The sequence below is a fragment of the Calonectris borealis genome, chromosome W, assembly GCF_964195595.1.
Source record: "Calonectris borealis chromosome W, bCalBor7.hap1.2, whole genome shotgun sequence".
Classification (NCBI taxonomy): domain Eukaryota; kingdom Metazoa; phylum Chordata; class Aves; order Procellariiformes; family Procellariidae; genus Calonectris; species Calonectris borealis.
In genome coordinates this window covers 18,914,049-18,937,858 of record NC_134351.1, presented here as the reverse complement: position 1 = coordinate 18,937,858, position 23,810 = coordinate 18,914,049, and the positions used below count along the sequence as shown (strand labels likewise).

Genomic DNA, 23,810 nt, shown 5'->3' with positions numbered 1-23,810 from the left:
AAATTAAAAAGACCTAAGGATTATTTACATTTTCTTTGACTTTACAGAAATCAGTTTTATAAAATACATATCTCTTTCTTCCTATCTTATGTATTTTTAGAACTCTGTTCAGCATCTGAAATTTTTGCAAAATTTACCTTAGTTTTAGAATAGAATAAAGGAGCCTTTGTTTCCATGGCAAGAGAAGCAATTTGCACTATAGTACCACTGGCTGTAAGCATGATAGCCTCCAATGGCTATTGTTTCACATGTGCAATTGATAATCTAAGTCCACTTTTATTTTGAACTAGTACTCTAAACACCATTACCAGCAATGACAATGGCATCCTATTGAAAGGCTCCAGCGCGGGAACCCCGGTGAAGCCAACCTGGCACCCGCACAGCCCTACTGAGGAGGGTCCTTCCAGGTGGGCAACGCAAAGTGGTTGTTTTTGTTTAAAAGAACTTTTTTCTTGTTGTTTTGAAGGGGGCTTGATTTTAAGGATGCAATAGATAAATAATAGATCACCAGGCCATTTTTCAGTCTTCAAGAGATATGTGGTCTAGACATGGCAAACCATTTCTGAACTTCTTCCAGATGAGGTCATGTACTGCCCAATCAGAGGTTCTTCTCAGCAGATGAATTCAAGGGCCATCAACAAATCCTCCATTATAAGCTCCTATGTCTATCACAGTTCTTCTATTTAAAAGAAGCTGACAGCCTCTCCCCCCAGTGCAATCCCAGTTCTTTCTCCTCTTCATCCCTCCCTACCTCCCACTTCACATATCCTTTGGCTCCTGCTACTTCCAGCTGCTTTTTTCCTTGCAGGCATACCGTAGGAAAAAGTCACAGGTGCCTTCCTCTGTTACACTGATCAATCATCCCTTTGGGCTCTCTGCCTCAATTTTCCTTTGTGTTAGCCTTTTGGGCTGCCTCTGGTGTCAGTGGTACTCCTGGCTGAGGTGAGGCCCATGTCCATCTTCTGATGCTGCCCTGACACTGCCCAAATGAGGGCTGAAAAACTCCTGATGCTGTGCAGGAGTGAAGCAGCAACAAAGAGAGCTAGACTCTTCTGCCAGATGATCGCCCTCTCCTCTTACTTGCTTAAATTCTCTACAAAGTCAGGAGAAAAGAAAGACCTGTGCCAGAAAAAATAATGTTGAAAAAGGAAAAAGGATAGGGAGGTATCTTAATTAGGGGAATTAACTCCATTAAACTCAGGTTACCAGCTCCTTTCAAATGTATAATAAGAAACACCCAAAGACTTGCCTTCACTTTTCATTTAAGAATTGCTCAACTTTTTCTTCAAAACTTTATAAAATTATTTCTACATTTACATCAAATTCTGCAGTAAAGAAATATGTCCAGCCAGCTCTGCCTGAATATATATAGGCATCCAGCACTGACCATAATAAAAAGCAACTGATGAACAAATATTTTTTCTAGAAGGCGATTGTATAGATACTTATGTGAAAATGACATTTTCCTAACCCCAAACTGTACAATGCTAACTCATAGTATTGTGCATTTTTATGAAAAGATCTGCTTTCATTATGCTTTTAGTAAATATTTAGTGTTTAGAAAAATGTGTTCTAAAGGATTTTTTTTATTTTTTGTTTTGCACAGTTTGGCACAGGTATGATGCAGCCGGGTGGATAGCACTTGGCTTGCACAGTACCTGCTACTGGGAGGAACCAATTGCCTTTTTAGAGATACGAGGCAAAAATAACCAGTCCGATTACCCCAGCAAGATTGACTGTAATGAGAAGCTGAAATACAATAATGAAGTACCAGGACAAAACAGGAGAAGAGTCTAGTGAGAACATTCTGACTGATTTATATTCCTCTCCTAAAGTCTTACCCTCAAACTGAGCATATGTACTGGGTCTGGCTGGGATGGAGTTAACTTTCCCCATAGCAGCCCTCATAGTGCTGTGCTTTGTATTTGTAGCTAGAAAGGTGTTGATAACACACCAATGTTTTGGCTACCACTGAGCAGCACAGCATCAAGACATAGCCATGACAGCTGACCCAAACTGACCAAAGAGATATTCCATACCATATGACCTCGTGCTCAGCAATAAAAGTTAAGAGAAAGGAGGAGGGGAGGGGGGCATTCATTATTAAGGCGTTTGTCTTCCAGAACAACCGCTACGCGTACTGAGGCCCTACTTCCCAGGAAGTGGCTGGACATCGCCTGCTGATGGGAAGTAGAGAATTTTTTTTTCCTTTGCTTCCGCACGTGGCCTTTGCTTTTCTTTATTAAACTGCCTTTATTTCGACCCACGAGTTTTTCATCTTATTTTCTCCCCCTGTCCTGCTGAGGAGGGGAAGGGATAGAGCAGGTTGGTGGGCACCTGGTAGCCAGCCAAGGTCAACCCACCACAGCATACTATTCAGTTCCACTTGAAAAGAAACACATTTATTTTGTTATCACTGTATTGTTAAAGGTGAGTAACTTCTGATTTTTGTTTAGAGGGAGAGGGGGAATAGTTTTTGTCCTTACTTGTTGCAATAATATCTATTGTTCTTTCCCATTTCAAAACCTGGGAAGATCAAGGTCAAATTAAATATCACAACTATGTGCAGCAAAAATTCAGGTAATTATAATAAATGAAAACTGATAAGATGAGCTGACAGAAAGAGAAAGCAAGTGATGCTAGTAAAGGCCCTATCCTGACACAACAAACATTTTCACATTCAATGAATAAGTCTCTGGTGCAGTCCACACTGGCTCTAGTGGCTGTATTTACATATTCAGTTGTATGTCAGAGGGTTGAGTTCACGATGGTCTTTATTATGCATCAAAATATTTAAAGAATATTTAAGAATAAATAAAAGAATTAGCATATCTACAAGTGCAAGTATGTTCTTTTAAATAACAGTATGCACCCTTTGAAACAGAATATCTGAAAAGTTTTTTCTGAGCTGCAGCTATGTTTTTTCCCTCTCAGAATGTTTTGTAATTCAGCTATACCAAATATCTTTTAATAACTTGTTTTATTCTAAGAAATCTCAGCACTTTCTACAAGGATCAATAAGGCTCACAGAAGACAGGAATATTATATCTATCCATTTAGCAGCCTGTCATCTGATGGTTGCCAAAACAGCATAAGATGATATAATGATTCAGAAATAAGCCAAAAGTCAAGACTTCCAGACCCTTTCTAACTAGAAGACCCCATGTACTTCCAAATAAAATCACAAACCCAAGAATTATAACTACCAGAATCAATCCATAGATACTGGCTCAGGCATTGACTCTCAGTTATTCCTAAATATTTAAGGAATAATGAATTTTCTACTTCTCAATGGTATGATGACTATAATGCTTTTGGCATAGTCAATACTCTGTCCCAAAGGTCTGAGACTGTATGAAAAATTAGCAACTCTTGTACCTGATCACTCATAACACACTTCAAAAATTGTTTACTATTTAAAATACTGCACTGTGGCAAAGCTAAATAGGATATAAATCTGTGCAAGCTGATGAGATTTTTTATAAAAACTTGCAAAACTACAGGCTGATATTCAGTGACCAGATTTTGCTTTATTTCCCTTTTTTTTTCCTTGCAAGTAGATATAACCACAGGATAAAGTAAACCATCCCTCATTCTCCAAAATAAGTAATTCCTTTGGTGTGGCATGTATACTGTAGCACAACTGCACAGAAAAGATAAGATTTATCTGCAAAATGGCTCACCTGCTCCAGCAATCTGAACATGACATGACCTATTGTTAAAATTATGCTGTATAAGTGAAAATGGGCTATTGTTAAGTAAAGAGAAGGAGTCAAGACCAATCACAGAACATTTTTGTGTTACACTATTCTCAGGCTTTCTAAAAACCACTAGCAGCATCAGAAAAGCAGGAGCTCCATATAAAAAAAAAAACAGTGAACACTATGAAAAGCTACTGAACTTGCAAATCAGTATTTCATGAGAAACATTGCTGATCAGATCCAGGAATTACATGCTAAAACTCCATGTTGCAAGTTCAGCTGGGTGTGTAAAATTCAAGTTCTGCTCTTTGTATTCTGTACATCTGTCCAGTTTAAGCAAAAAAAAGCCAGAACAACTAGAGATGCAAAGATTTTTATGAATGGTATATAATATGCAGGCATCAGAAACTCTGCTTTATCTGTTTCACTCTCTCTCATCTGACTGGTCTCCAGCAAGGGCAAGTTGACCAAAAATTATATTTACATTTACATATATATGTATATTTATATTTAGTTTAATAAAATATATACCAAAAGCTGGTACAAGCCTAGTTAAACAGTGATGTGGTCCTGAGTTTGCTGTAGCTCTTCCTTTTCTACACATTTGCATCATGACCAGAATTGCCATTTCCTAGACTCCTGAGGAAATCTGCAAGCCTCTGATACTTACAGATGAGATACTTACAGATGTCTAAGATTTTCCAGAAAAGTCTACTAGGCACCAAAGCTCTACTAATGAGCATATCGAGAACCGGGTATCTGCCTTGTTCCACCTTGAGTTTAACCACAAAGTGCGTAAAACTTAGGAAAACATGGAAGAGCTGCCTTCTATTGCTCATTAAAAAATGCAGAGGCATCACTGGCTGAATGAGTGGTTACCAAGTCTTGATTTACTCTATGGCAGAGCCTCTCCACTGCACCCTAAAATAACCGCTCAGAGAAAGAAGCATGACTTTCCACCCCAGCATTTAAGACACTCGTCTGAGAAAAGGTGTTGTCCCTGCTGCCAACACCTCTTGCGAGTTTTCTGGAAACCAGTTATAAATGCCCCTGGGGAGGGGTGGGGGAGCAGAGTGTGTTGTCCCCCAGGGAGTCACGGTCATTCGCCTTAACCCTCTCGGGCACAGCGCATTTTCCATTCCTCTCAGTAATGTGGTTTGAGCTGCTGAGGTGAGGAGTCTCCTTTCCATGTGCTTCATCTTGCACCAGCACAAGGAGCTCAGAGCGAGCGGCAGGGACATACTCCTGCTTCGGGTGTAAGTTGGCTCTGAACCTGCCTCTGCCATTTCCAGGACTGTCCTCTGCCCCAGGTGCATCTTGGGCAGGGGAGGCATTGCTTGCTGCCTCTTGCGAGTGCATGTTGAGTGTCTCCCCATGCACTACACAGACAATTTAGATATCCAAACTGGAGCTGTGAGAGGCAGACTTGAAAAGCCAGTGCAAGGCCTCGTGCTGCAAAATCTAAAGCCATCTTCCTGCCCTAACCCCGTTATTCATTTGTAAACATTTCTTTGGATGCTTAAAAAGAAAATGAAAAATGAGCAATCTGTGCTTCAAATCACAATGCTATGTAAAAATACCCAACACCAATTAGTAAGTTGCTTTTAAATAATCTTTACATGCAATTATTGCTTTTTATCTGTAGAAAAGTACTTTTAGATCCTTTTCTCCCTTTGAACTAGACTGATTTAACTGAAAATGTGCTAAAAGACCATAAATTGAGAGATAAGATAAAAGCAGAGTATAGGACTAGGAGGAGATATCCTTTGGGACATTTGAAGTGGATGTCAAGCCCAAAATTTTTTCATATCTTTAATAATGATTTAACATATCTTCCAAGACTAGGACAGCATCCACTATATGGAGATAGTTGTAATTTTTTCCATTTCCTATGATATGCATATGGTTGAATTAAATATATTTTATGCCTCTCTAATACTTGCAACTGGTAAAATTGCTTTTTCTGTTTTTTCTATTTTTGAAACCTTGCACGGTTGTTTGAGTTGCTTACCAATAGAGAAACATCAAAAAATACAAAATGATAGCATAATGAAAATGGATCTAATAGCTGTCATTTTATCAAACCAATTTTAAAATCTTTATGAACATGAGACAATCTGTATGCTATCACAAATCTTGCCTCTATTAGCCTGTTGTGACTTTGTTCCTGGATATTTTATGCCCATAACAGACTGGAACAGAGGAAATATTAACCAGTCTTCAATCAAGATTATTCAATGATATCCAGAGCATTAGGTGAACATCTTCCTATTAAAAACTGCCAACATCTAAAGGAAGAAGTATTTTACTAATGATCTTTAGCTCCTTGTCAAGTGACCGTTCATTTGGCTACTTTGTTTCACACTAGTTTGTTAACAAATTCTGCATATGCATTTCTGGTTGTTTCAAATAAATGTTGCCTTAGCAAAGGCAAATGTCTTTGAGATATGGTGACTTCCTAGATGTTAGAAAATTTCAAAGGAGTTATCACTTAAAATATGACTTCTATTTACTGATGCATTCATCTTGGACTTATACCAAAGACTGGGGAGGGAGAGTGCTAAGATGCCATTGATTCATTGACTTCTGTCCTTTTATAAGGTAGAATGGTCTTTCAGACTTCCTTATTGAAAAGGGAATATGGATTGAGTATACCTGGCTTGGACACGTCTTTCTCCTCTGTCAGGCATTGGCACTTCACTCATTGAAACCAAGTTCTGATGTATGTATTCACTCTGAGAGGTATTTTTTCCTCTGAGAACAGTTCCGTTCACTTCAGCAGAAAAATCTCTGAAGTGTTCCTCAAAATGACCAGAATGTACCAACGCGTCCTTTTTTGTATCAATTCTTGGTATGTGATTTTATTGTCCACCTTCTACATTTGGCAGCTAATAATCACTGTTAATTTCCTCTGATAAATTATGTCTTTGGCCCATAACAGTAAACTCATGGAACGATATTTTCTTTCTTACCATACTTTGATTTCTCTCAGCATGCAATGCTTGGCACAGGTCAAGTTCTTAGATGGTGTTTGACATATTTGGCTTAATGAAAACTCTCTCTTGTCTTCCTGTGTTTATTTCTTCCATTTTGAATTATGCCTGTTCTAGTTTTGCATACCCTGAGCTTTGGAAGGATCTGAATGAGGAAGATATGGTGATTTCAGCAAATATGTCACTTCTAGCTGCTTTCAGTGTGAGAAGGACCAGAACTCTCCTTCCATTAGTTGCATTCCACATTTATGAAATATCATTTTAGCTACAGCAGAAAAACCAGTCCTAGGCATTTAAGCCCAAAAAATCTAAACAAGTCACAGAATCCTGATTTTTCCAATTTTTGAATTCCAGGAGAAAAAAAAAAAGCAATGCACTAGGCAAAAATAGATATTGCAGTATATATATTAAAACTCTGAAACCTGTGGCTGAAGATTTGATTTACTTTTTTCTCAAGTCTCAGTCAAGTGAAATATAAGCTATTTTTATCTGTCAATAATTTAGAAAATATGCTGACAAAATGGATAGCACAAACTGGTCTTTGAAATACCCATTTATCTAGTTTGAAGAGTAAAGAAAAATATATGATATTCATTAGCAGTATATAGTAATGGTTTATAATTCTTAGGCTATAATCTATGATAAAGCAATGGACAAGAATATACAAACACATCAGTATAGTTGTTATAGCTGATACATATGATTTCAGGGTCTCAGAAATCAGTAGAAAAAATTCTTTAATTAAGACATCCTTTAGCTCTATCCCATAATAACTGGCATACAAATGGCTGCCAGAAAGACAGAGAAACATGCAATTTCTGGCTCATTTCTTTCATTCCTGATTGTCAATGCCATGTTATGTTTTTGCCTCTGATGTCAGGAAAAATATAAGAAGTAAAAACAAAAAGAAGAATGAAAATGTTCAGAACTGCAGGAAGTGAAAAATGCCAGACATTTCTATACTAATGTTTAATAAAGTGTGTGCATAAAAAACAGGGGAAAAAAACAAGAAAAGCTTTGTTTGCTGTTATGTGAAAACATGAGAAATGCAATACCACTTGACTGCTGCCAGGTTTTAATTTACACCAAAAATGCAAATGAAACTGGTTTTACTTAACACAGTTTAAAATATATGAATGTTTTTACACATGCACTATATTTCTGATGCTCAAAACATTGTGATATCATGCTGCATCCAGGAAGGTCTGAGGATAATGATTAAGATGAGATTTCAGGTGGATGGTGACATTTCTGCTGATTTCATACATCTCTATATGTGTGTGTATATATGTTGACCCTAACCTCTAATGAAACTGCAGTTATACTAGGTTTAGGGTTTCCTTCTCTATGCCTTCCTTTATGTCTATGGTTAAGATGTTTCTGCCCAACAGCTCCCTACAAGTGTCCCATTTTGATAAAATTACTTCCCTTTCAGCTGGCAGAACAGACACAACAAGCCAGTTAGTTTGGGTTAAACCACCTACCAGGATTAGCCCCATGACTTTATACTGAGATGGATTAGGTGGTTTCACATGGTCACTGACAGAACTCAAATTTTCAGAGGTTTTAATGCTTACTCATCCTCTCCTCCTAAACCTCTCATCCTCACTTATGTTTTAAGATAACATTGTGTGGGCTTTCTTGCTTGCAAACTTCTGTTTTAAACAGCTGTGAAATTAATGTGTCAGCCACTGGCTAATTTTTCTGTTACTGGACTTATAGCTCATCCCTTACCTCTCCCTGTCTCTTATATATTGACTCCATGGTCTTGTTGCAACTTGAGCTTAACAAAACTGAATGTAAACTCTTTTTCTCCCACACACTCTTGTCTTCCTCTCTCTTTGCCTGCCTGCAAAGAAAATGCTCCAATCCATCCTACTCAGATTTTTTTTGACTTTTCCCTTTTTCTTGCCCAGCAAACTCAGGCCATTCCTTTTCATCTTCAGCACATGCCAGGGTCACCCTCTCCTCTACTTACTCTCTGCCAGGTTTCTTCCCCAGGCTTGTGCTCCATCACACCAGGATTTCTGCCCAATTTGCCTTTCTGGGCTTTCTTATGGACATATGCCAAATACTATTGCTCAGACCATGTTTTTTATTTGCTGATTTGAACTCTCTGATTTCACTACCTTGCTCAGCTGACCTCTCTCCTGGCATGGCCTCTCCAGTTCCCCATTTATTATAATAACCATTTTTGGCTTCTTTTAAGCACCTCAATAACTCTGCATATCCTTATTTGTCCCTTGCTGAGGTTCATTCTGATCCTTTCTTCCTTATGCCACCATTCCTTGCCTCATCACCTGGTTTCATAGCTTCACCCATACTTGCCTCTGCCTTTTATTACACAACTGACAGTGTTAATTAGTGCATCTTTGTGCTCATTTCAGAAAGTTCCCACCCTGTACCTATTTATGCCTTTTTAATTCCAACCATACCTACAAGGAATCTAACACGGAATCGAACAAACTTTTTCTTCCTGTTTCATAAAGAACTCTTTCTTCTACTAAATTCTCTCTACATTTCTATCCTTTTGTTAATGTTAATCTTAATCAACATTAATCTTCAAAGTGTTATCATCCTGTGTATAAGCCCTCACCCAGAACTGGGTTAAAAGACCAGTTAATAAGAAACCAGAATGATGAAGCTAGTGAGTGGGGTTTTGATTGGAGGAGATCAAGATGTATGTGTTTTAATTTAAGAGCACTATGGTGATGGATGGTTTGGTTAGTTGTGGATTCTATGTTGCTCGCTTCTGTAATTTTAAACAATGAAGACTTGTTGCTTAGAAGTTAGGTAACTAACAGGTGTGTGTTTTAGAAGTAGTGATAATTAATTTTAGCTATGGAAACTATAAACAGACGTGGTCCAAGCATGGCTCAGGGACAAATTGCGACCCTATAAGGTAAAGAGGAAATAAGTTCATGAAGAGTTCACTACCCTGTCGACCACCAGAGACCACCCGAGACCCCCAAGAAGACCCTAAAGGCTTTAGTGCGCATGTGTTTAAGATGATGTAATATTATAATTAGTTCTCAGAAATGTAATGAATATGTAGCAAGGAAATTTAAAATATGTATGAGAAGAATGGATATAAACAGAAAGGTGACTAGACCAGGGGTGCTTGATTTGTGGCAAGTCCACCGAGCACCCAGGCCTGAATAAAACAATATCTCTCCTGAGCGTGTGGAATTGGTTACTTGCACACCGGGCACGAATCCGCTTTTCGGACAACAGTTTTTGGCGACCCAGAAGGGACTGCTGTGAAGCCTTGCCCAGATCGACTTGCCGGCTCTCGGTGGGGAGACCCTGCTCTCTGGACTCCAGTGCGCACCGACCTTTTGATCAGGGACTCCGTGAGTATTCTCCCCAACCAGAGCAGGTGAGCGACTCAACGGTGCAACGCTAAGGTAAAAGAGATATTGTTCTGAAATATAAAATTGTGCATGCATGTATTTGGTAAGGAATTGTGGCCACAGGTAAAGAGGTATCTTCATATGCGTTTGACAGTGACGACTGGAGTATATGAAGTTGTAGGCGCCAGGGGTAAACCGGTATATTCATATGCGTTTGACAGTGACGACTGGAGTATATGAAGTTGTGGTAAAGAACGTTCTTTTTTGGTAAAGATATGGGAGCTCAACCATCAAAAGTAACACCTTGTTCCCCCTTAGGATGCATCATTAAACATTGGGGAAAATTTGGGGGTGATCCTTTGAGGAAGGATAAATTAATTGAATATTGTACTAGATGGTGGCCAATGTATAAATTGGAAGATGAGGAAAAATGGCCAGAACTGGGAACCTTGCAATATAATACTATTTTACAGTTAATGTTATTTTGTAGAAGACAAGGAAAATGGGATGAGGTACCTTATGTAAATTTGTTTTTTTCTTTGAGAAATGATCATGAAATTCGGAAAAAATGTAAGCTTTTAGATTCAGATTCTAATGTGATGATGATGATGATGGAAAATAAGGAACCAAAAGCGCATTGTTGTTCTGCTTGTAGCATAGGAAAACGGTGTTTAAAACTAGGAGAAGAAGAGGAAGATACACAAATGTTAGTACCACCAAATAAAAATGAAACTTCTGAAACCGAAGCAAAAAGAAGCAATACTTTTAGTCCGATAGCTGGCAGGACTAGAACCCAGCAAGGGTCTGTATTGTTAGCACCCCTTCGCCAGGCAGTGGGCCCAAGGGGGGAGCCAGTATTTGTGAAAGTACCATTTACAACTTCTGATTTAATGAATTGGAAGGAGTTAGCAGGATCATATAGAGAGAATCCAGAAAAGGTGTATAGATCCTTTCGAACAATTATTGAAAATCATAATCCAAATTGGAAAGATATTCAAATTCTTTTGAATAATTTGTTTACTCCTGAAGAAAAGAGGGTAGTATTAGAAAAAGCAAATATGGAAAATGAAAGAATAAATGCAAGAGAAGGTCCTGCTCATTTTATGCCAACTCAAGACCCAAATTGGAATCCTAATAGTAATGATGGGAAATTGATGATTAAACAGTATCAACAATTAATTTTGTATGGAGTAAAGAATGGAATATCCCGCCCAAAGAATTTGGCGAAATTGACTCAAATAATTCAGGGAAAAACAGAGGACCCATCCGCCTTTTATGAACCATTATGTGAGGCAGCTAGGAAATGGACAGACTTAGATCCTGAGAGTGATGAGAATAGAGCAATATTTACTACTTTGTTTGTAGGGCAAGCTGCTCCAGATATTCGAAAGAAATTGCAGAAAGTGGATGGGATTACAGGAATGACTATATCACAGTTAATTGAAATTGCTTATAAGGTGTATAACAATAGGGAAGAGGAGGAAAAGAAAAATCAGGAAAAAGAAAAAATAAAAGAAAGGAAACAAAAAGCTGCTATTCTAGCAGCTGCTTTTGTAAATGCCCAAGGATCAGCTGAAGGAAGAGGTAGAAGATATTTGAGAGGTAGAGGTAGAGGGTATTTAAGAGGAAAAGGCAGAGGAGGTAGAGATATGTTTAAACAATATACCCCATTAGGATTTAATCAATGTGCTGTATGCAAGAAACAAGGACACTGGAAGAGTGAGTGTCCGGAGAACAAAGGAGCAGTCGTGACTCAGTCACAGCAGATACCACCTGAAGCTGATTTACTTATGATGGGAGGAGATTCTGAATGATGGGGACCAGGGGTAGAAAATGATATTTTCCCAGCTGAGCCCCTGGTTCCAGTAAAGCTGGGAGATGAAGTAGTCGATTTTTTAGTAGATACTGGAGCAAAATATTCTGTTATAAATACATGTAAAGGACCAATGAGTAAATTTAATGTATCTATTGTTGGGGTCACGGGAAAGAAGGAGATAAGGCCTTTTTGAAACCTTTAAAATGTAAAATTGGAGGAAAAACATTGATGCATGAATTTTTATATATACCGGAATGCACCATGCCTCTCTTAGGACGGGATTTATTGAATAAATTGGGAGCACAAATTAACTTTAAAAAAGGAAAAATCCAAGTTCATTTTCCTGAAGCTAATGCCTGGCAAGCCCAAGTTTATTTATTACAGACAAACACAGATGAATCTAAAGAAATTCCAGAAGAGATTAAAGATGCAGTTTACCCTTTTGTTTGGGCAACAGAGAAACCAGGAAGAGTGAAAAATGTGGAACCGGTAAAAGTTGAATTGAAAACAGGAGTTCGACCAGTAAGAAAGAAACAATATCCTATTAGTATAGAAGCCAGAAAAGGTTTGGAACCAATAATAAATAATTTTCTTAAATACGAACTTTTAAGAGAATGTCAATCTGATTATAATACTCCTGTCCTTCCAGTGAAAAAGCCACATAACCAAGGATATAGGCTGGTTCAAGATTTAAGAGCGATAAACCAGTTAGTGGTGGACATTCATCCAATAGTCCCTAATCCATATACGCTGCTAACAACTATCAATGAATCAAATGCATATTTCTCTGTTATAGATTTGAAAGATGCTTTCTTTTGTATACCTCTGGAAGAAAACAGCCAAAAGATTTTTGCTTTTGAATGGGAAGATCCGTCGACTGGGAGGAGGACTCAGCTCTGCTGGACCGTGCTGCCACAAGGGTTTAAACATAGCCCAACCATCTTTGGAGCAGCTCTGAATAAGGAACTGGAACAGTGGTCCGGTAAGGAAGATCAAATCACCCTCCTTCAATATGTTGATGACATCCTATTGGGAACAGATACTATTGAGATCTGCAAAGAAAAGACTGTCAGCCTCCTATACTTTTTGGGAATGGCCGGGTACAGGGTGTCAGAGAAGAAAGCACAAATTGCAAAACAAACTGTAATTTATTTGGGGTTTGAGATTTCCCAAGGACAGCGAAGATTGGGAAATGGTAGAAAAGAAGCCATTTGCAGGATGGCACCCCCTCAATCTAAAAGAGAGTTGAGAGGATTTCTAGGAATGGCTGGATGGTGTCGCCTTTGGATTCCAAATTATGGTTTGATGGCAAAACCACTGTATGAGGCAACCAAAGGCCCTGAAGAATTGTTAGAATGGACTCCAAAGTGCCGAAAAAGTTTTGATGACATTAAACAGACTTTAATGAAAGCTCCAGCTTTAGGACTTCCAAATCTGACCAAACCCTTTGAGCTATTTGTTCATGAAGAGAGACATGTAGCTATGGGGGTTTTGACTCAACTTTTGGGAGACTGGAAAAGACCAGTGGCTTACTTTTCCAAACAATTAGATAAAGTAAGCTCAGGATGGCCTAGCTGCTTGCGGGCAGTTGCGGCAACAGTTCTCATCATTCAAGAAGCTAGAAAATTGACATTGGGACAGAAAATAACGGTTCATGTCCCGCATGCGGTGCTTGCAGTACTGGAACAAAAAGGACATCATTGGCTAACCCCTAGTCGTTTGTTACAATATCAGGCTTTGTTAGTGGAACAAGACGACATCATTTTGAAAGTGAGTACAATTTTAAATCCTGCCTCTTTAATGCCAAGTGAAAAAGAGAGTGATCTTAACCATGATTGTTTACAAGTTATCGAACAGGTATATGCCAGCAGGCCAGATCTGAAAGATGTCCCTCTCCAAACTCCGGATGAAGAATTATTTACTGATGGAAGCAGCTTTGTTGTAAAAGGAGAAAGGAGGGCTGGTTATGCCGTGGTAACTTTAACTGAAGATCGAGAAGTAAAAGCATTACCTCCAAATACATCCGCCCAGAAAGCAGAAATTATAGCCCTCACAAAAGCCTTAAATTTGGCTAAAGGTAAAAAAGTCAACATCTATACAGATTCTAGATGTGCTTTTGGAGTTGTGCATGCTCATGGAGCAATATGGAAGGAGTGAGGACTTTTATCTGCTAGCGGTACCCCTATAAAATATGGAACAGAGATTTTGAATTTGTTGGAAGCAGTACAGAAACCTAAAGAAGTTGCGGTGATTCATTGTAAAGCTCATCAAAAAGGGGACTCAAAAGTAATACAAGGAAATCGAAAAGCAGATGAGGCTGCTAAACGTGTAGCATTAAATACTATGATTTATGTTTTAATTCCATCAAAAGAAATTCAGGTGGAATCCCCAAATTATAATGAGAAAGAAAATAAATTAGCTATGTTATTACATTGTAAGAAGAATGATCAAGGATGGTGGATAACTTCACATGGACAATGTATAGTAACCCCTGAAATTATGAAGAAATTAATGGTCAAAACCCATGCTGAAACACATATGGGAGCAGAGGCAATGGTGGAATCAGTAAGACGATATGCGATAGGAACCAAAATGTTATTGATTGCTAAAAGTGTGAGTAATAAATGTGAGATTTGTCTTAGGAACAATCCGAAAATACAAATCCGACCCCCTCCTGGAGAGGTAAAGAGAGGCATAATTCCCGGTGAGTATTGGCAAATAGATTTTTCAGAGTTACCGCAGTGTAACCAATACCGATATCTATTGGTATTGGTAGATACCTTCTCTGGATGGCCGGAAGCTTTCCCGTGTCGAACCAACAAAGCAAAAGAAGTTGTGAAACATTTGTTGAAAAAATAATTCCAAGGTTTGGAGTCCCTTTAGGAATATCCTCAGACAGGGGTCCACATTTTGTAGCAGAGGTTGTTAAAAACATGAGTAAGACATTAGGGATTAAGTGGGATCTCCATACCCCTTGGAGACCTCAATCTAGTGGGCAGGTGGAAAGGATGAATCAAACATTGAAAAGACAAATTTCTAAAATATGTCAGGAAGCTCAATTGAAGTGGATCGAAGCCTTACCACTTGCCTTGTTGAGAATTAGGGTGACCCCTAGAGCTAAAGAAAAAGTGAGTCCATTTGAAATTTTATATGGAAAACCTTATAGCGTTAATTTGACCGGAGGATCAGAGCAAATGCATGTAATAGGAGAAAAAGTATTGACTGAATATCTTTTATCTTTGAGTAAGGTGTTGAATTCTTTGCATAAGTATGTCCTTTTGAAGACACCTTTACCTCTTGAATTTCCAGTACACTCATTTAGTCCAGGGGATCAAGTTTATTTGCGAACGTGGAAGGACGACCCTCTTGGAGAAAAGTGGAAAGGACCTTTCCAGGTGCTGTTAACAACAAACACTGCTGTGAAACTAGAAGGAATAGATTCTTGGATTCATTATACGAGGATTAAGAAAATTCCACCTGGACTGTGGACATCTGTATTTAAGGAACCATTGAAGTTAACTTTGCGGCGTGTTCAATGAGATACTGGAGATGCTGCTAAATTAGTGTAACAATTTGATTATTGAACAGAATTAAATTAGAGAGAGAGGGAAGATGTGGAATGTGTTGTTGTTAATAATAACGATCAGTCAGATTGATTCTCAATTTTTGTTACCAAAATGGGATAGAAATCGAAATATCTGGGAACTTTTAGCCCGAGAAGTAACCAACATGTCTTCCTTTTGTATTGCAGCCGAGAATTCTGTGGGAGGGATGTATAGTTCTTGTTTGGTAGGAGTACCAACCCCATTGGAATTGATGAAGAATTATACAATGTTTCAAAGTTTTGACATTAAATTAACTTATCGTAGCATTTATAGTTTAGGAAAAACAACTAGATTTAAGGAGAGAGGGATGTTAAGAGTCAAGGTGCGAGGAATGCTTCCAGCTGGGCATTGTGTTAAATTTATAAATTGCACTTCTAAATGTGAAAATTTAACACGTTTACAACCTCCTTTGAGATGTAACTCCACTCAACTTCAGAGTTATGCATGGGCTCATACTAAACTACCCCTTGGATGGTTTTTGTTGTGTGGACGAATAGCATATTCCTATATTCCGGCGAATGTGACCGGAGGTCCGTGTTCAATAGGGAGGATAGCTCTGCTGCTGATAGACAAAAAGGACTTAGAACATGGTGGACGAACTAAAAGGAGTATACATCAGATATCAGAGGATTGTGACTCGCAAGTCACTTTATACAGTTCAAGTGAGATGTCAGCTGTAGCTATGAATTATCACACCATAAAACGGATTACTTGTGCTTTAGTAAAAGATATAAATTATACCTCCCAAGCACTTTCGGCTATTGGTATGGAAATGACACAAATAAGAGAAGCCACACTTGAAAACAGGGCTGCAATTGACTATTTACTTTTAAGACACAATCATGGCTGTGAAGAATTTAAAGGAATGTATTGTTTTAATTTAAGTGATAATTCACAGTTAGTGGAGAAGAAAATCCAACAATTAAAAGATTTGGCATATGGGTTTAAAGAACGGGAAGGATTAGATTTTTCTTGGTTGTTCTCGTGGCTTCCAAATTTAAATTGGCTTAGACAATTATTTTTGTTTGTGGTACTGATCGTTATTTTAGTTATGATTACATGTTGTATGATTCAATTTGTATCTTTTTGTAGAAAATAAGTATTATGAGACTCATGATGCTTAACATCATAAGTCTCAAAGGGGGGAATTGTTAATGTTAATCTTCAAAGTGTTATCATCCTGTGTATAGCCCTCACCCAGAACTGGGTTAAAAGACCAGTTAATAAGAAACCAGAATGATGAAGCTAGTGAGTGGGGTTTTGATTGGAGGAGATCAAGATGTATGTGTTTTAATTTAAGAGCACTATGGTGATGGATGGTTTGGTTAGTTGTGGATTCTATGTTGCTCGCTTCTGTAATTTTAAACAATGAAGACTTGTTGCTTAGAAGTTAGGTAACTAACAGGTGTGTGTTTTAGAAGTAGTGATAATTAATTTTAGCTATGGAAACTATAAACAGACGTGGTCCAAGCATGGCTCAGGGACAAATTGCGACCCTATAAGGTAAAGAGGAAATAAGTTCATGAAGAGTTCACTACCCTGTCGACCACCAGAGACCACCCGAGACCCCCAAGAAGACCCTAAAGGCTTTAGTGCGCATGTGTTTAAGATGATGTAATATTATAATTAGTTCTCGGAAATGTAATGAATATGTAGCAAGGAAATTTAAAATATGTATGAGAAGCATGGATATAAACAGAAAGGTGACTAGACCAGGGGTGCTTGATTTGTGGCAAGTCCACCGAGCACCCAGGCCTGAATAAAACAATATCTCTCCTGAGCGTGTGGAATTGGTTACTTGCACGCCGGGCACGAATCCGCTTTTCGGACAACGCTTTGGCCACTGTTCCTTTTGTCCTTGGAGAGGACCTAACAGTTCATGGAGGATAATGTAAACAATACCATTATAAAGCAAACAAAGACCTCTTCTGAGCACTTCTCTGAGGTAGTTGCAAACAAAACTAATTGATTGGGTCTGGTCCTCATTTAAAAGCCATTCTTTTGACATGTTCAAGTTTTTCCCTAAATTGCGATCCAAAGGAATAACAGGAAATTGTATAGACATACCCAAGGTACTGAGCTCAAGGCCCTCATTCAAGCTACCTAGATCAAGTACCTACAGAGTATAGCACAGGGGTATAAAGCACAGTCTGAACCAGGGGATGGAATTTTCACAGAAGATTTTACAGAGTTTAAAGCAAGTTTCAAATCCAAGATTACATTCAATGCATGTGACACACAGAACCGTGTGCACCCTAAGGAATGTGGGTTCATGCAGGAATATATTTAGCTCATGGAGTGTTCTGAATTCAATGAAATTTGCTGCAGGATTCAGATGCTACTAGATTATTTCATGTAAACTTGTAAGGCCTTTTCCACATTTAAAACATCTCATTAATCTATTTCAAAACTTAAGAAGTTACATTAAAATGAGTTACCTTTTCTTGATATTGACGCCGTGAGGAATCCAGAGACTGAATGAGGGCAGTGGCGTGACCAACAAACATGGCATAACAAGTAGCCCCCACAATCATACTCAACATGGTTATCCAGAGGTCGGACATGCTGACAGGGGCGCGGGCTCCATAACCAATACAGAGCATATGGCTCATAGCTTTGAAGAGTGCGTATGAGTACTGCTTTCCCCAGGAATCATTCTGCAAAAAAAGAGACAAGTGACTGAGCCAGCAAGCAGCTGAAGGGAAAAATACGTTTGTACCTGTATAGTGGGATCATAGATTACTGCTCTGAAAGAGCAATCTGGTAATGTATCCTCTGTGCATGAGAAGAGATATTCCTTCTAAATTAATTGTTAGATAAAGCGTCAGAGATTCTGCCAGATAGTACTTAGCACAGTGAGATGAAATAAAATTGACTATTTTTAATACATGATTGTATTCTTAAACGTGGGTGTTAACCTAATTACAAGGAGACTAAAAGTCAATTTTATTTTACAGTCCATGGCAGATGGATTAGACAGAGATGAGCACGCAGACTTATCAAGCACAAGAAGGTAGTATTTTGTTTTAATATGCATGAACATACTCCTATGGCCCCATTTCTTTCTTTTCAGAGTTGTCCATTTTAACACACAACCACATTTCATCTTATCAGCTGTTTCACTTCCCAAGAAGAGAAAAAGTGTTATTTGTTGTAATGTATGCTTATCCTGTTTTTCTTGTAATATTGTTTATACCAGAAGCATCTCAATTCAAAAGAAATCTGTTTATTCTGCAATTATAGCAAACTCATGTTCATAGCCACGATCTGTGAAACACAGCTCAGAATAAAAGGTGAATACCTGGGTCCTGCATTTCTGATATGTAGCTACCCCTTCCCATTCTCTCTGGGCGATTAGAAGGACCCAACAGCTCACTCACAAGCTTTTAAAATTGCAAAGGTGTTGTCAGCACCCTCCCTTTAGCTTTACATAGAGACAGTCAAAGGGGTTGTTCCCAGAGAAAAGCAGACACTTTAACACATTCCAAAAAGCCCTGGGAGCCCTTGTCAGATTTTTCTATTTTCCTTGTTAAAGGAATGAAATGAGAACAGTTTTATAGCTGTTGATCATCCAGTGCCCAGGAAAACAAATTGTGCTTGGAGGCACGCAGCGTACATGAGAAAACACAGTATTTACCAGAAGGAACTGAGAATAATTTCAGAAATGAAGAAGTGAAGAAGGAAGAACTGGGATGACATTAGTAAGATTAAGCAGTTATCCAGTATAGTGTCTAATATACAGGACCAAAAATAATAATCCTGTTAACATAAAAAAATCTCCAAATCAGCAGTAGCATTTATATATAAAATTTACATATGAAATATCAATATTTATGTCTCTCTTCCACCCATACAAGCTTTGCTCAAATGCTCTTTTTTCTCAAAGAGCTTCAGGCTTGCTCTCTTGCCATTCAAATACCAAGGTTACAAACTACTCTTGCACTTTTCATCTATTCAAATGCTTTTTCTAGATGCTATCAGCTAAAATAACTGGTAACAGAAAACAAGCTAACAATTCTTGGATTGCAGACAACAAAGTTAATATTTATTCACTAATATAATAATTTACAAATTAATGGTTCCTCTGTATTTACACTTGGTTTCACTTTCTAAGTTAAAGCTTTTCAGATTTGTGAGCTGTTTCTGTCTTTACAAATGAAACTTTTGTGTTGTAGATACTATTAAGGAATAGGTTTTCAATGTCTGTGCTAAAAAAAAAAAAAGAATTATCTTAGATTAAATTTACACTGCTGGTAATCAGGTGGGTTTCACTGAGAAACAAGGAAATAAGCTTCCTTTTTGGGGGGACTTGAAAAAAATACTCAGAATATGAAAGAAATTAAGAAGCTTCCCTCAAAAATCTCCAGTTCAGGATTCAAATACCCAGCTGGAGCACAGAAACTCCTTGCCATCTGGGTCAGGGCAGGTATTTTAATCCAAGTTCCCTGTCTCTCAGGAAAGCAACTTACATCAATCAAGGTTCGGTATATTTTGAAGGACTTTCCTTCCAGCTGGTATCAATCTCCTTTGGGTGGAATTAATTAATAAGGGACTCCATACAGTGGATCTCACTCCTAAACTGTACTTTTTAGCGCAACTATTATAAATATTAAATAAAAGCTGATCTTGATCTTGTCTATGAACCTTTTCTATCATATCCTCAGTGTGATAATCACAGAATCATAGAATCATTAAGGTTGGAAAAGACCTCTAAGATCATCGAGTCCAACCGTCAACCCAACACCACCATGCCCACTAAACCATGTCCCTAAGCGCCTCATCTACACATCTTTTAAATACTTCCAGGGATGGTGACTCTACCACTTCCCTGGGCAGCCTGTTCCAAGGCCTGACCACTCTTTCAGTAAAGACATTTTTCCGAATGTCCAATCTAAACCTCCCTTGGCGCAACTTGAGGCCATTTCCTCTCGTCCTATCGCTAGTTACTTGGCAGAAGAGACCAACATCCACCTCACTACAACCTCCTTCCAGGTAGTTGTAGAGTGCAATGAGGTCTCCCCTCAGCCTCCTCTTCTCCACACTAAACAACCCCAGTTCCCTCAGCCGCTCCTCATAAGGCTTGTGCTCCAGACCCTTCACCAGCTTCGTTGCCCTTCTCCGGACACACTCCAGCACCTCAATGTCCTTCTTGTAGTGAGGGGCCCAAAACGGAACACAGTATTTGAGGTGCGGCCTCACCAGTGCCAAGTACAGGGGCATGATCACCTCCCTAGTCCTGCTGGCCACACTATTTCTGATACAGGCCAGGATGCCATTGGCCTTCTTGGCCACCTGGGCACACTGCTGGCTCATGTTCAGCCGGCTGTCAACCAGCACCCCCAAGTCCTTTTCCTCTGGGCAGCTTTCCAGCCACTCTTCCCCAAGCCTGTAGCATTGCATGGGGTTGTTGTGACCCAAGTGCAGGACCCGGCACTTGGCCTTGTTGAATCTCATACAGTTGGCCTCAGCCCATCGATCCAGCCTGTCCAGGTCCCTCTGCAGAGCCTTCCTACCCTCGAGCAGATCAACACTCCCACCCAACTTGGTGTCGTCTGCAAACTTACTGAGGGAGCACTCGATCCCCTCATCCAGATCGTTGATAAAGATATTGAACAGGACCGGCCCCAAAACTGAGCCCTGGGGAACACCGCTCATGACTGGCCGCCAACTGGATTTAACTCCGTTCACCACAACTCTCTGGGCTCAGCCATCCAGCCAGTTTTTTACCCAGCGAAGATTACACCTGTCTAAGCCATGAGCCGCCAGCTTCTCTAGGAGAATGCCGTGGGAGACAGTGTCAAAGGCTTTACTGAAGTCCAGGTAGACCACGTCCACAGCCTTTCCCTCATCCACTAGGTGGGTCACCTGGTCATAGAAGGAGATCAGGTTGGTCAAGCAGGACCTGCCTTCCATGAACCCGTGCTGGCTGGGCCTCATCCCCTGGATGTCCCGGACATGCCTTGTGAGCGCCCTCAAGATGAACCGCTCCATAATCTTCCCCGGCACCGAGGTCAGGCTGACAGGCCTGTAGTTCCCCAGATCCTCCTTCCGGCCCTTCTTGTAGATGGGCGTCACATTGGCAAGCCTCCAGTCATCCGGGACCTCCCCTGTTAAACAGGACTGCTGATAAATGATGGAGAGTGGCTCGGCAAGCTCCTCTGCCAGCTCCCTCAGCACCCTCGGGTGGATCCCATCCGGCCCCATAGACTTGTGAGCGTCCAGGTGGCATAGCAGGTCGTTAAGTGCTTCCTCTTGGATTATGGGGGGTTTATCCTGCTCTCCATCCCTGTCTTCCAGCTCAGGGGGCTGAGTACCCTGAGGATAACTGCTCTGACTATTAAAGACTGAGGCAAAGAAGGCATTGAGTACCTCAGCCTTATCCTTGTCCTCGGTGGCAATGTTCCCCCCCGCATCCAATAAAGGATGGAGATTCTCCTTGGCTCTCCTTTTGTCATTAACATACTTATAAAAGCATTTTTTGTTGTCTCTCACGACAGTGGCCAGGTTGAGTTCTAGCTGGGCTTTTGCCTTTCTAATTTCCTCTCTGCACGACCTAACGAGATCCCTGTACTCTTCTTGAGTTGCCTGCCCCTTCTTCCACAAGTGGTAAACTCTCCTTTTTTTCCTGAGTCCCAGCCAGAGCTCCCCGTTCAGCCAGGCCAGTCGTCTTCCCCGCCCGTTCTTCTTACAGCACATGGGGACAGCCCGCTCCTGCGCCTTTAAGACTTCCTTCTTGAAGAACGTCCAGCCTTCCTGGACCCCTTTGCCCTTCAGGACTGTCTCCCAAGGGACCCTCTCGACCAGTCTCCTGAGCAGGCCAAAGTCTGCCCTCCGGAACTCCATGGTAGCAGTTTTGCTGGCCCCCCTCCTTATTTCACCAAGTATTGAGAATTCTATAATTTCATGGTCGCTAAGCCCATGCCGGCCTCCGACCACCACATCTCCCACCAGTCCTTCTCTGTTTGTGAACAGCAGGTCAAGCGAGGCACCTCCCCTGGTAGGCTCACTTACCAGCTGTGCCAGGAAGTTATCTTCCACACACTTCAGAAACCTCCTCAACTGTTTCCTCTCTGCCGTGTGGTATTTCCAGCAGACATCCGGAAAGTTGAAGTCCCCCACGAGAACAAGGGCTAGCAACTGTGAGACTTCCGCCAGCCTCTTGTAGAATGCTTCATCTGCCTCCTCATCCTGGTTAGGTGGTCTATAACAGACTCCCAGCAGGATATCTGCCTTGTTGGCCTTCCCCCTCATCCTTACCCACAAGCACATGACCTCGTCATCACTATCATTGAGCTCTAGACAGTCGAAGCACTCCCTAACATACAGGGCTACCCCACCACCTCTCCTTCCTCGCCTGTCCCTTCTGAAGAGCTTATAGCCATCCATTGCAGCACTCCAATCGTGAGACTCATCCCACCATGTTTCTGTGATGGCAACTAAGTCATAGCTATCCCGCTGCACAATGGCTTCCAGCTCCTCCTGTTTGCTGCCCATGCTGCGTGCATTGGTGTAGATGCACTTGAGCTGGGCTGCCGATTTCTCCCCCGACATTGGCGTGCGGTCCCTAGGCTCTTCTCTAGTGAGCCTGGTTTTATCCCCTTCCCCCTTCGAACCTAGTTTAAAGCCCTCTCGATGAGCCCCGCCAACTCACACGCGAGAATCCTTTTCCCCCTGTGAGACAGCTGAACTCCGTCTGTCACCAGCAGGCCCGGTGCTGTGTAAACCTCCCCATGATCAAAGAAGCCAAAGTTTTGCTGATGGCACCAGCCCCTAAGCCACGTGTTGATCCGATGAGTTTTCCTGTTCCCTTCAGTATTCTTCCCTGCCAGTAAAGGGATTGAGGAAAACTCTACCTGTGCTCCCGATCCTCCCACCAGTCACCCCAGTGCCCTGAAGTCCCTTTTGATCCCTTCGGGACTTCTCTCTGCAACCTCCTCACTGCCAGCCTGTATAACCAATAGTGGGTAGTAATCGGAGGGCCGTACCAGACCAGGGAGTTTCCTAGTAATGTCCTTAACCCGGGCCCCAGGGAGGCAGCAGACTTCCCTGTGGGATGGGTCTGGCCGGCATATTGGGCCCTCCGTCCCCCTCAGAAGGGAATCACCTATGACAATTACCCTCCTTTTTTTCTTAGCAGAGGCAGTCATAATGCGTGGGGCTGACTGCCTCGCCCTGGGCAACCCCCTGGATGGGCCTTCATCTGCATCCTCGTTTGTCTGGCCCTTGAGTTCCAGAGCCCCGTATCTGTTCTTTAAGGGCAACTGGGAAGGTTGAGGTGAGGGAGGCCAGGAGGGGGTTCGCCTGGCGCCCCGAGCAGGGACCTGTGTCCATTCCCCCCCATC

At 40.7% G+C, this 23,810-nt stretch overlaps 1 protein-coding gene across 1 annotated transcript in view; it reads right to left on the bottom strand.

Annotated features, from left to right (window-relative positions):
* The window catches only part of LOC142074727 (potassium/sodium hyperpolarization-activated cyclic nucleotide-gated channel 1-like), a 298,373-nt gene that overhangs the window by 89,940 nt on the left and 184,623 nt on the right, over positions 1 to 23,810 (bottom strand). The window contains exon 4 of the mRNA XM_075135568.1: positions 17,907 to 18,125. Within this exon, the coding sequence (XP_074991669.1) occupies positions 17,907 to 18,125 (219 nt within the window). The remainder of the gene's footprint in view (positions 1 to 17,906; positions 18,126 to 23,810) is intronic.